Source organism: Daktulosphaira vitifoliae, unplaced genomic scaffold (genome assembly GCF_025091365.1).
Source record: "Daktulosphaira vitifoliae isolate Bord-2020 unplaced genomic scaffold, ASM2509136v1 Scaffold_2, whole genome shotgun sequence".
Taxonomy (NCBI): Eukaryota; Metazoa; Arthropoda; class Insecta; order Hemiptera; family Phylloxeridae; genus Daktulosphaira; species Daktulosphaira vitifoliae.
Window position 1 is genome coordinate 27,104,384 of NW_026099573.1, and position 14,517 is coordinate 27,118,900.

The window sequence follows — 14,517 nt, forward strand, 5'->3', positions numbered from 1 at the left end:
TAGGAAGGGAGGTAGAAAAAGTTTATTAAACAGTTGTGCATTGTGAACGGGATATTAATAATTTTACTTTCAGACTTTAGAGCCTCTAGATGTAAAAATCTGAACTACGCATATTTTTTGAGCGGCACTTAATTAATTCCTATTATACTAAATAACCTTAAAACTATTTTGAGATGAAGTTAATCTCTTTATAAGATATAAAATAGTTAATTAAAGTATATAATAAGAACTATTTTATCTTCTATAGAGGTTTAAATGTATCCTTATCAAAGTCATTTTTGTTTTAATTTCATTTATTATAAATATAATTATAAATATATAATTTTACAGGATTTTAAATGTTTACGTTTACTACAGTATAACTTATGTAAATTATTAAGTTTTTTATCTAATAAAATGTATTAAATTTTAAACATTTCAAAAAATATACAATTCCATTTAGTTATCAATTTACCTCCACAAACTAATCCACCTTCATTATGGTGGTATCCCTACTGTAACTAACACCGTGTACCACTACTACACCAGCGCTCCATCATCACTACTCCTTCTTCGACCGCATACCGTACGCTTGTGTTGTTTTGCTGATATTGTTTGTTATTATAACGAAGTTAAGAATATTTTGCGTTGCTTTTTGAAAACATATTCAACTAATTTATTAGAATTTGGTTGCTGGTAATATTTTTGTGTGTATATATTTTATCTGCCTTTATCAATATGATAGTTATTTGGGAAACTTGACAATTTATCAAGGAATTATACGTTGCAAATGCCTCACAATGATGGCGACGATCAGCCCCTGGTACTACTCCGCCGGCTAGCGCCAGAACAGATTGACCAATTAAGCAGCCGCAAAAGGCGGCCACGACATTAGTAAGTAATTATTACTTATTTTGTGTACTTTATTGAAACTAATGCGATAAGATATACTTAATTGTGGTTGTTCTTTAATTGTTATTGTAGTATGGGAAATAGTGTAAGTAATGTAAATGGCGAAGTTCATAGTGATGGAATGCCTCCAAATATCAATGGCCATAATCATGAAGAAGTTGACTGTAGTGAGAATATTGTTAAAGTGAATGGTCACGACAACATTATTGTGAACAAAGCTTTTCAGATGGCTCAACATTCAAAGAGCTGCAGCAGTACAAATACAGTTGTTAGTGGTTTGAGCAAAAAACAAATTATCAATAGTGTTAGCTATGATGCTGAAATTTCTAGTACGGTACATTCAGTTGTATGTCCAATTGATTCTGTAAAAGTAAGCCTATCTTAATTTTGATAATATCTTGTAATAATAACATGTTGTAATTTAATTATAGAGTAATGTAGAAGCAACAAAAGAAAATACAATATTGGAGGTTGAAAATACTTCACCTAAAATAGTACATAACAAACCAAGAGGAAGACCTCCACGAAACCGTACTTCTGAAACTATCAAACTCAATAGTGATACTGACTTAAAGTATAATCATGTTGAAGAAAGTGAATCTAATGTTCATTTAACAATTAATAAACCACAAGACTATGAAGTTATTCAGTCTCCGCGTAAAAGGAAGTATTCATCTGAAGATCATGAAGATAATGCACCTTTAAAGTGTGCAATTATCCTCCAAGAAGAACCAAAAAAAAAGGAAAATTATGGTTTTTTAGCAGGGTATAGTTCATTTCTCTATCCTCGTTTAGATTCTTTATACTTACATACTTATTGGCCAGTTAATTGGGCATATTCTGCTCAATCATTGACTGGTCATGTAATGAAAAAGTCTTCTAAACAAGCTCTACGTAAAATACGACAAATCATATCTAACAGCAATAATGATAATAACTTTTTATCAAAATCTGTCTCTAACGAAAGTGTACCAATAGCGTCAACAATGTTAGGGGCAACTGTTAATTCTATAACATCAGTACATCTTAAAAAAACTGATAGTAATCAACAACCAATTCGTAGAGGACGTCGTAAAGTATTAGTACCTGACAGTAATAAAGACTGTGGTATTAGAAAAAAAATGGGAAGACCTCCAGGTCGTAATAAACATTTAAATGGTGTACTTAAAGGGAACAGTCCTAGAAAGTCACCCAGACAGCATGCTTCAACACTTGCAGCAAAAGCTACTAAAGCTAAAATTATAACCGTTGATGAAACAAACATTAATGTGTTGTCTGAAGAATCTCCTCCATCACCATTACCTCCCAGACTAGATGCTTCTGTTGATTTTCCTCAAATGTCTCAAAGACAGCGTTGTAGAAAATCTGAATCTATATTAAAACGTACTAGTGGCTATAGACACCGTACACCTCCTCCTCCCAAATTATGTCCTCAACAAAATGATAGAAATGGAGAAGTTAAACTTCGTACAAAACATGTAGATGTTGTAAGGCGTAAAGTTAGAGATGAACGAATACGTAATTTATTGCAAACTCAACAGCTTGCATCTATTAGAGATATTGCAGAAAAGAATCGACAAGAGTTAGCAAAAGAACAAGAAGAATTAATTGAATCTGATTGTGAATATTCATCAATCATATTACCATCTAGTGATCAACAAAAGTGGAATACATTTGATATTGATGGAATGAATAACATGTGTGCACAGATAATGTATGAACAAAGTGCAGATAAAAGATACTTACTTCAGACTTTGCCTCAAGATTTAATAAAGGTTCTACAACGTTCCATAGTTGTAGCCAAATCTCGACGAATGGGAGATGATTGCTATCTAAGTGAATCAAGTACACCATTATCTTTGTTTGATGCGAGAAGAAGACGCAATCGATTCTCTAGAAAGAAGAAACAGAATATGACAGGATGGCCAAAAGAAAAGCGTAGAAAAGCACCAGTTCCTGTTTCTGAAAATATTACTGATACAGAATTAGATGAAAATATAAAATCTCCCAAGAAACGAAGAACATCCGCTAAAGTTCAAAGAAAAAAACTTAAAAGAATAAAATTACAACAAGTGACTAAATCACCTAAGAGACGGCAATCTAAAAAAGTGAAGTCAGTTGTTTCTCCAAGAAACAAGGGAGGACGCCCACGTAAACAAGCCATTAAAATAAAGAATAGTACTATTATTAAGAATAGTTCATCACAATCTACAAAATTGAATTCTCCTTTAAGTGATGAACACAGAAGTACTACTAGAAAACCTAGAAGTACACCTGGACGGCCTAGAGGTACACCAGGGCGACCTAGAGGTACACCTGGACGACCTAGAGGTACACCAGGACGACCTAGAGGTACACCAGGACGACCAAGAGGTAGTGTGGGTCGTCGTAGACGACGGATAAAAAAATTACATGATGACACTGATACAGACAGTCCTAGCAATCCGAGATGTGTTCTATCTGATAATCAGTGTATTAAATTACTTAAACGGAATAAAAGAACTGAAACTGCAGAATCACCTCATCATCTGACAAGACGACGTAAACAAGTGGCGTCAACCAGTTCTTGGGATGAAGGGGGAAGTCGATCTAAACGTTATAGAGCTGCAAGTACTGCAGAAGAAGCTTTTGTTGGCTCTCAACCATTTGAACAACATTGCCCATCAGATTCGTGTGTAATGAAATCTACCATTGACAATGATTCATAATTTATGTACTTTTTTTTAATTTTTATTTATATTTTTTTATATTTTTTTCGTGTAGCTCATCATATTAAAGACTTTGCTGCAGTTCCTTTTTGTATATCATTCCTTATATATAATAATGTACATAGCTAGTGCCATTATGTAACTGTATATATACACTCATAGTTAATTTATTAAATATGTAATTAATCTTTATACATAGAAAAATTACTAAACAAAATAATAAAATAAATTTAATTAATAAATTATTTAATTATTTAAAATAAATAATTGTGTTTTGTTTTTAATTGTAGTTTATATCATGAGTATATTAAAGCCCTAGTTCAAAACTTCAATACCTCAAAATAATAATGATCATTTTTATTTTATTTACTTGAATAATAGAGAAAAATAGCTATATGTATAAGAATGATTAAAACCCTTTGTAATAATAATGAACAATTATTTTATTAAAAAAAAAGTTATTTTAGCTTTGAACCAGGGTATTTATATAGTAACTATATTACACCTTTATATTTATGAATAGAAATAAAATAACTGTAAAGAAAGTATACTCAATATATTTTAAAAGTGTAATATTTAAATTTATAATAAGTATTCTAACTAGTCAAGGTATGACAAAACCATTATATTGCTTAAATATCATATATTCAAAGATTTATTGAAGGCTCAATATTATATGAAATAATTTCAGTATTTAATTCAATTATCAAAATTTTAAATGATGTTATGAACAATGAAATATATTATATTAATATTTCTTTGTAATATTATTAAAAATAATGACCCTGATTTTTTACATTCTTTTCATTTTTAATGTAGTCATTTAGCCTTCCTATTTGATATTTAAATTTTTGATTATGTTTAAATTTGTCTTTTTCTCTTTGTCAAGCTTAAGTTTAATGTTTCATTTTTAGTTAATAGATATTTTTAAGTTGTCCAGTTAACTGTCTAATACATAGGTCGGCAACCGGCGGCCCGCGGGCCGTATCCGGCCCGCGTGGCTATTGAATACGGCCCGCTTTAAATTCTAAATCGACTAATTTAATTGAATATCATTTTGTATAAATATAATTGAACGTTGCGTTTTTGGTACGGGTATTTTATATAAGTCATATTATTATTTTAAGTTTTAGATAGTATTTTTTTGCATAATAAATAATGTAATTATAAATTTTTTTTTTTTATCTGGCCCGCGAACTCTTTTTAATTTGTAAATATGGCCCGAGAATTAAAAAAGGTTGCCGACCACTGGTCTAATACATATTGTATTTTTTGGGCTATTGCCTGTATAATTTATAATAAATAAATAAATAAAATAAATAAATATTTTGAATATTATAAGAACTTTAAATTTTTTTTATTTAAATTGTAAAAGTGAGTTTTCACTGTGATATTTTTTTGTAAAAATACTTTTTTTAATTGCTTTAATATTGCTCTTGAAACTAAACTAGCTAGAAACATTGTAACAAATATATATTATAGATTTAGAAGTTATATTCTCAATCTCACAAAGAATGCACTTCAAGATTTAATAAATATATTCTGTGTATTAAAAATATACAAAATGTAAAAAAAAGTTTTTGTAGACAAACATAATTTATATATACATACTGACTTTATATCTATATACTCCAATAAAATATATATAAATATCAATAATACAGGTTTAAAAATTAATAAATTCGTAACTAAACTTTGATTTTAGCAGGTTGTTCAACTACAACACTTGTTAACGTAGTTGTACTTTCTTGGTTATCATCTAAAGCTTCAGCAATACCACCCCAACGAAGTTTATATGTATGAGATGCCCACTTAACTATTTGAGGCTTCCATAACAAAGCAGTTAAAAATAAGTATGGTCCAACACATTCTCTGTATATCCAAGCTATAGCATATTCAGCTCTTGTAAATGGCAATGGTGATCCCTGTTATAAATTAGATTAAATAATTTTAAAATTCATTGAAAAAATGGCACCAAAAATATTACCTGCATAATATTCAGCAATATCCAATCCAAAAGAAACCAAACTAGTATATGCACTAAGTAAAATGCATAAGGATCAATCATTGGCATTAATGTATGAGTTGACCAAGCTGCTAAAGCACCCAAAATAAGGCACTCGGAAAGTGGTTCTAATACAATAGTGTGAGGTACCATAGCTGCCCTTAACTTAACCCATCTTAAAATAAAAAAATATACTACATTAATTTTGTTGCTAATTAGATACTTAAAAATTATCAATTTTCAAAATATACTAGAAGAAATTTAACTTATGCTAAAGGTGTTACGGTAAATTTTTACCATAGGTGAATGTATAAAATCAAACGTTAGTCAATGTAAAAAAAAAAAAAAACCAGCTTAAAATGTTATTTCAATGTTTTTTAATGGAGATACATTATTATGTTGATATATGACATTGGCGCCAATCCCTAAATTCTACTATGGCAACTGCCAGACCTTCAAAAAGGGTGGAGATTGATTCATGTTCACCATGTAAATCAATCATTATGAGTAATTAAAATATTGATCATTGTACTCAAGTAATTATAAATTTTCAGACTTTATAATCTATTTAATTTTGTAAGTTATAGTTACTAAAATATTAGTGTAGGGAATGGTTTAGGGATAATAATGGATGAGGAAATGAAAAGTAATGTAGTAGAAGTAGTTAGGAAAAGTGAAAGAATTATAGTTGTAAAATTAATTTTCGAGGAAAATGTGTTGCATGTATTAAGTGCCTATGCACAACAAGTAGGATGTGATGAAATAGATAAAGAAGTGTTTTAGAGAGAAGTGGATGAGGTGATGCAAGGAATACTCAGTAATGGGGATGCGGTGATAGATGGAGATATGAATGGACATGTAGGTAATGAGAGGAGAGGATATGAAAAATTACAAGAAAGGTATGGTTTTAGTGGGAAGAATAAGCCTGAAAAAATAATCCTAGATTTCGCAGTGTCATATGATATTGCTGTGGTTAATACTTATTTTAGAAAGAGAGAAAAACATTATATAACTTACAAGAGTGGGAGTAATAGATCACAGAGTGATTATTTTATGTGGATGAGAGAGAGTGTAAAGCAAGTAAAAGATTATAAAGTTATCTCAAGCGAGAGTGTAACTACACAACATAGCCTGATGGTAATGGAGTTATGGTATAGTGGAAAGAGAGTAAACAAAAACAGAAATAACATAATAGGAGAATCAAGGATCCGGTGGTAGAAATTGAAAAGGGGAAAAAAAAAAGTTTTTAAAGATAGTAAAAGAGAAAATGGTTTTTACCAACCATTTTTATATAAAATTTATAAAATTATTATTACTTAAATTACTTAAGAACTGACATACATTATGCCATTAGAAGTTTTTAATATCTGTTACACTGAACATTTGAAATGTTGAGGAAACACATAAATGATGTATGGAATAGATTTGCTAGTTGTGTAAAGAATACCGCAAAGGAGATTGTTGGTGAGAGTAAGTGTAGTATACCAGGAAACTAGGAAACCAGGTGGAAGGATAAGTACGTTCAAAAAATCATAGATTTTTATGTTTTCATTTCAATAGAGAAAATGAAAAAGCAGTTTAAAATAGTAGTAAAATCAGCATGGCAAAATAGCAAAAACAGAGAATATTGGATGGAGAATAAAAGTTTGTGCAAAGTAGCCAAATGTGCAGTAAGTAAGGCGAAGTTTAAGAGGTATGATGAGTTGTATGATAGGCTAGGAACAAAAGAAGGCGAGAAAAAAGTCTATAGACTTACAAAAGTAAGAGAAAAAAGATCTAAAGATTATCACTATGTAAGGTGTATAAAAATTATTGATAATAGGGTACTATCGAGTGATGATGATATGAAAAAAAAGCGTAAAGAGTATTTAAAAAAATGACTGAATGAGAAGTATCCAAGAGAGACATTATAGACTATCTCATGGAACGACGAACTGGTAGATTTAGTTATTGAGAAAGAGGTATAGAAGGCTGTGGCATCAATAAAAAAGAATAAAGCAGTAAAAACAAATGAATTGCTAGTAGAAGTATAGAAAATATTAAGCTGTGATGGCATAAGGTGGTTGAAGAATCTTTTTAATAAAATCCCTTTATTAAAAGGGAAAATGCTAAAAGAGTAGAGGAATAGTATTGTGGTGTCAATATTTAATGGAAAAGAAGATAAACAGTTGTGTGGAAATTATAGAAGCATAAATCTTATAAGTCATATTATGTAGATTTAGGAAAAGATAATAGAAAATTTTAGGGTAAGATTAGGTGTTTATTTAAATAATAATTAATAATGTTTTAGGATATTGAACTTTCCAAAACAGGTTTCTATCACAAAATAAATATCCTTCAAATTTTCAACTTGGTTCTATCTATGCAAAAGTATTATATTAATCATGTATCTTACGATAAATTTAGTTTTTATTTAAATAAAAAAATTAGAACTAAATGAAGCAAATTTTTTAGTATTTATATATACTGTAGAAATCATTTACAATAAACTTTAAGGTACAGCAAGTTTAACTTGTTGTAGCAGATAGCTCATTATAAACAGATGATTTTTTTTTTTTTTAATGCTTTCCCAGACCCATAAGGCTCATAGCAATCTTCCCAAAGGAAAGGTTTTCTTAACCATTGATACTCCGGGACAGAGTCACCAGAGATAGAGATAGGGACTCCAATTACCGAACTTATCTCACGTTCGGCAAATGAAGTAGCCTGTGACCAAATATTGAACCCAAGGTAGTACACATCAAGCACTACCACATTACCAGCTCGATCACACTGTCCCTCAAATGGATATAAATACAAAAACTAAAAAAAAACAGATGCTTATTCTAGGATACTAATTATTTTAGAATTTATTTAAACTTAACATAAAAATCTCATCATTTTCAAAAAAAAAAAAAGCATATCTGTTGTATAACTTTTTAGTTAGCCACTTATACTGATATGATTTTATGTATTAACACCTCTTAAATTATTATTAACTTGTAATAAACAGAAAATTTTTATATATCTTGTTGTGTATTACTCATTGTTGCTTACATCTTGTTTAGACCATACACATAGAAAATATATATGTTTTAATATAGAATCATATGAGATTATGTTTATAACATTTTATGACATTTTACTGATTCTAAGCAGAACCTTGTTTAAATTAATGCTCATTGTAATCATTTTTTCTGTATTTATGTTTAATATAAACAACTTTGAAAATTTAAATTAATGTTAAATAAGTATCAATTTTGTTTTAGAAATACATTGATACATTAAAGATACTATTATAACCTTTAGCCAAATAAAACACATTACTTATATTACCTTCTTAGACGATCATGAAAACGATACAAATCAAGTGTACCAGAATTCTGAAGTGCTGGAATGCCACTAATTGTTGTATGCCATCCCTGATTTACTAACTGTTGTGCAATAAAGTAATCTTCAGCTAAATACTGACCAAAGGCACATAATCCTCCACAATCATCAAGAGCACGTTTTCTAATCAAACTGGACATACCAGTATGGCATACAGCCTGAACAAGATCTGCAACAAGATAAACTCTAGCATGTGCTGTTCCAAAAAAAACCTAAAAAAAATATCAGACCATTTAAAATAAATATAAAAGATATATATGGTAAAAATAGAGGTATAATAAAGAAAATATTAAAGCTAATATATTAGAAAAAAAAATTTACAATACGTCATTTTAACATAACAAGAAATTAATTAATTCTTTGAAATAATTATGTCCAGAAAAATGAAAATAGTCATTATGTATCTGAATCATTGACTATAAAATAAGTTTAAAAAAAAATTTTCAAGAAAAGTTTTATGGAAGTGTTTGATAAAATATAAAGCTTTAATACTAAATTTTAGGGGTCTTTAATAATTTTTTTTATCATTATATGGAAAATAGCTCAATTACAAAATATATTGATATTGCGATAAATTAATTATTCATATTTTCAATAATTACATAATAATAACTTTGATACTGCATCATAATAGTTTTGATAGTGCATCTAAATATTGAAACAAACCATCATGTTCAAAAAAAATGTCTATGTAAAATTTAAATTAAACAAAATTCTATTTTCGCAAGACCATTCAAATTGATATTGAAAATATTGATATGAATTATATCTTAACATTTTACCAAAAAAACTGCTAATACAAGAATAAAAGATAAAACACAACTTTAAAAAAAAAATTGTTTGACAAGTATTTAGAAAATAAATTACAAATTTTTTGAAGTGAACTCTTTACACTCCTTATAAAGCAAAATAACTCAAATAAAAAATTTAAAGTTCTATATAACTGTATAATAATTTTGTTCTTAAAAATAGTCAATTGAAATATTTTCAATTTGTTTTAAGACCTTTTCATTCCCAGACAATGAATCATTGTTGATCTCTAATAAATTTATAGTTAGTAAAATTATTAGAAGGCATTTATTCAAATAAAAATTATCAACATTAAGTTAGAAAAAGATAGATTTAATAAAAAATAAATAAATAAATTTTTTTAGTTCTTTAAAAATAAATAACTTACTTTTTCCAAAGTTGCAACAAAATGTTTTTGATGATCACAAGATTTAGAATTATTATCAATACGATCACAAGTAAATGGTATTTGATGAACAATAGCAATATTGTTCTGCACACAATCTACCATATCTTTCAGGGTATCTTTCTTCACTAAAAATTGAGAAAAATATTTACTTAGTTTATTTATTTATTTATTTTTTTTTTTGAATCATGAAGTTATAATTATAGGTTTAGGGAGAGCTGAAAAACTGTTTCTAATGACTTTATAATTTTTTTATTAGGTGACCACTTTTAGTTTTAGTTTATGACTATGATTAATTATCTCTGTTTAATTGAGATAATTCAATTTGAAATACTTTCTTATATCTTTGTGTATGTCAATTATGATGAATGTCATAATAAATGATAATAATACTACTTTATTACTAATGTTTTTTAATTCAATTTAATCAAATTAAAGTAATAAAATTGATCTTACTTCTTATAGAGCTATCTGATATAAGCACGAATGGATGTTTAGCTTTGGCATATGCTCCGTGCATATTACATATTTTAGGGTTTGTTCCAACTGCTGATCCACCTAAATAAAAAAATTACATAAATAAATAGCTAATTCAATAAGTAATCTTAACTTTATATAAATAATTGAAGTTTAGTAGAGAATAACATACTATGTAGCAATTCATACATTTTTTTTCTAATTCTATAAATATAATTAGACAACTCATAAGTAAAATTCAAAAAAATTTTTTTGCAGAATAACATGCTATGAAGCAATCTAATTTTATTTATAGAAACAAAAAATATATACCTATGAATTACAAGATGGCATATTATTCCCACCCACTGTTTAATTGTACAATTTAGAAAGTTAAGTTTATATTTACCAATAAATAATTGAGTTTCAACATTAGCTCCATAAGTTTCAACCAGTTTAGTAACAATTTGTATGGCTGGATCATTATTATCTTGAATACAAATCAATATTTCATACTAAAAATTAATGAAGAAATTATAAATAATAATTATCTGATGTTAATTAGTGTAACTAACATAAAAATTATTAAAGGTTATGACTTAAAAACTGACTAACAGTTATATCAAATTTTTCTTAATTTTCAATGTCAAGAGCAGTATAGTGGTCTATACTTTTGGTGCCTATAGGATAAACTAAAATTCTTATGTCTCTTATGAACTACTACTATTTTAAGTGTGAATCGTATAAGTTTAAAACATTTATTTCTTAAACATGATTTTACTTAAACATAAAGATAATGCATGTTTTATTGAAAAAGGTACAGAGATTTGCTCCATATATTAACATTTACTTTACTTCTTCCTTTGTACTAATTTTTCATCAAAATTATCTAGTGACTTAACAAAAAAAATTAATATACAATCATAGATTTCATCTAAAAATACATTATGGGTAATCCTCTAAAAAAACTTTTAAAATAAAATTTTGATCTACTTTGAGTCATGTTTATAGAGGAATTAAAAATTATTATACATATTATTTAATTTTAATTAAAAAAAAACATATAAATATTCTGAAATTGATAAATTAACACTTAAAGGAATTATTTAAAAATACAGATATTATTTCTCTGGAATCAAAAAGCTGAAGAATACAGTTATTAATATATGTAAGTCCCAGTAAAAATAACATTATATTTTACCTTTGGATAATCAATGTTGAAGTAAGTACGTAAATTGTCTGCCAAGTTCGGATCTGTACCAACAATAGGTTTCAATATACTAACTCCTGGATAATCTTTCTCAGCTTCAACAGTATTTATTACTGTTTGTTTCTTTTTACTCCTGTGTAGCTTATATTTACTAAAAGAAATTGATTTAAAAACACTTTTAAGTTATAATAATATATATTTTTTCTTTACCCATAGCAAATTGCTAATATATGAACTAGCCAGTATCCAAACCAGTATAGGACCACACCAATAGCCAAGAGTTTACTCCATGAATCAGGGATCATTATAAAAAAGTATCTACGTTGGTAATACAGCAAATATTTTAAACATTATTTAAAAAAATTAAAAGGAAGAAATCAATTGATAATTAACACATTAATATAAATACAGCAATATTTACTCATTTTTTTCTATAATTTGTTACTATTTAAGAAAATTATGTAATACACTTATCGTTGTTTTCACTACATATCATTATGATTTCCAATTATTAATCTAATCAAAATTGAGATTCTTCATAATCTTATTATTGATAATATGAACCTGGTCACTGGCGTTGACCATTTACGAAAGACAGTTAAAGATCTAGGTGTATTAGTTATGTTATAGAATAATTAGAGGCCGTTGACTACATCCCCGCACGCGCACCACATTGTCATCATACACTACTTCTATTTTACAGAGTAACCACATAAACAAAAAATAACAGAACGCTATAATGTTCAATTTGTAAACTTTTTCATTTGTTTTGAAAAAACAGTATGTCGTAGAAATAATGTATTTACAAGAAATTTGTTATTTAATATTACAGTGGTTGTTTGATGAAAGTGTCGACATAAACTTCATCAGTTTACCATAGATGGCTCTACTGTAAAGGCAATTTAGTTTTATAAAACGGTCTTTTACATTCTTTTCATGTTTATTACTTCTATGACTATTTTCATTAAAAATATTTTTAAACATTATTTTGTCATATATTTAATCCTGAAGTTATTTCCGTAAGCATTCATCGTTTCCATAAATTATAATAAAATTAATCCAAGTATTAAAGGCTAGCTAACACATAGGAAGTTTTTCGTTCAGAATACAAGATAATAATAAAAAAATAAAAGTTTGGTAAAATATGATAAAAGGCATTTATAATTTGGCCTAAAGTGGCGACTTACGTCGGGTCTGTTCTGTTCTTAACCACTGAAAAAATACAGTACAAACTTTCAATGGTAATTTTTAATAACTATCATTAAAAATAAAAACTTGTTGTTTCTCTTAAAATTAGAGAAAATTAACTGTACCTAAATGATAAAAACTTTTACAAAGAAATTGAATAAATTCATACATTTTAATTAACTTTTTAAGTATACAGATAATTTATTTGGATAGATATTTGAAATACATCAAAGATAAAATAAACTTGGAGATTTCTTTGATTTTCTTAAACGAGTTGAACTATTATCATAATTTAAAGAGCAATTTTTATAAGTATCCTAATTTTACATATAAAATGATATTTATGATCTTGCATAATTTCAATAGTAAAAATGTCTTTCCTCCAATTTATAAATTTTGAATTATATTTCATTGCAATTAAATAAAAAGGCATTGTAAATAGTTAACAACTTATTGATTTTTTAATTAAAACCACACCTTTGACAACCAAGCTATTATATAATAGCTTCCCTTTTAAATTGTAGTTATAAAAAAGTATACTACAAAAATATATTTTCGAGTCTATTACCAACCAAAAATACAAAATTCTCAATTTTGAGGCAGATTAAGATCTTTTTGTGCATATTATTTGTTTTTTTTTTTTAGTGTTTTTCGTGGGTAACATGAGTTTAAATATAATGTATTGAATTTTTAATTATAAAATTCTTACAAATATTAATTCTTTGGGTATTTGAACAAAATTGATATAAAACACTTTATTTATAAAATCATAAATCATATAATATTTTATAAAGAGATACTGTTCAAAACATTTTGGAGAATAAATTGGAATTTTATCTTAGTCTTATTTTAAATTGGCACTTTCTATACATTTATTTACAATCGTTCAGATTAAATCAATATTTCGTAATCATAAACGAAGACATTGGTGATATATGAAATTTATACGGTGATTTATTTGTCAAAACCCACTCAAATACTCACAAAATAGGAACATTATTCAAAAAATTGTTTTGGTTATTTTTAACGACATATATTTTTTGATTTTTTAATTATAAATTATTTTTCAATATTATCCTTTATAAAATAAATGGATGTCTTAAATAAAATAACTTTTAAATTTTAAATGATAACATATATGTAAATGATTTATAAATTTTAATGCAGCCTTGACATTATAAAATACACATACTTTTAAACGTGAATTATGTAACAAATCTAAAAAAATAAAGATTACTGTATTTAATTTTAATTTTGAGATAGTTAAACTCCTTTAAAATTAAAAAATATACAGATGATCTGTTAGTACCATTTTAAAATATTGATAGTAGTTAAGGGGTGGTATGACTATTTTATCATTAGACATTTCTCGGCTGCTCTCCTACACCTACCTAGATATAAAAATATTAACAATTTTCGAAGTAGTAGTGCTAAAGATTACATAAAAGATCCGTCATTTTCCTCATTAGATGATTTTTTTATTTTAAAAGCTAGT

At 27.1% G+C, this 14,517-nt stretch overlaps 2 protein-coding genes across 2 annotated transcripts; one reads left to right on the top strand and one right to left on the bottom strand.

The window, feature by feature from the left end:
* The first annotated feature begins 533 nt into the window (after positions 1 to 533).
* LOC126897789 (uncharacterized) lies at positions 534 to 3,741 on the top strand. Its single transcript, XM_050671657.1, has 3 exons — positions 534 to 873; positions 964 to 1,261; positions 1,323 to 3,741. The coding sequence occupies exons 1-3, from the start codon at positions 770 to 772 to the stop codon at positions 3,597 to 3,599; spliced, it is 2,679 nt and encodes an 892-aa protein (XP_050527614.1). The 5' UTR covers positions 534 to 769; the 3' UTR covers positions 3,600 to 3,741.
* A 1,378-nt stretch (positions 3,742 to 5,119) lies between these two features.
* Positions 5,120 to 12,475, bottom strand: LOC126897796 (ceramide glucosyltransferase). The gene is made up of 8 exons (XM_050671668.1): positions 12,045 to 12,475; positions 11,826 to 11,985; positions 11,034 to 11,139; positions 10,625 to 10,726; positions 10,151 to 10,296; positions 8,920 to 9,185; positions 5,587 to 5,779; positions 5,120 to 5,524 (listed from the first exon to the last, which is right to left on the bottom strand). Exons 1-8 carry the CDS (start codon positions 12,137 to 12,139, stop codon positions 5,288 to 5,290), a joined length of 1,305 nt encoding a protein of 434 aa, XP_050527625.1. The 5' UTR covers positions 12,140 to 12,475; the 3' UTR covers positions 5,120 to 5,287.
* Positions 12,476 to 14,517: the final 2,042 nt, after the last annotated feature.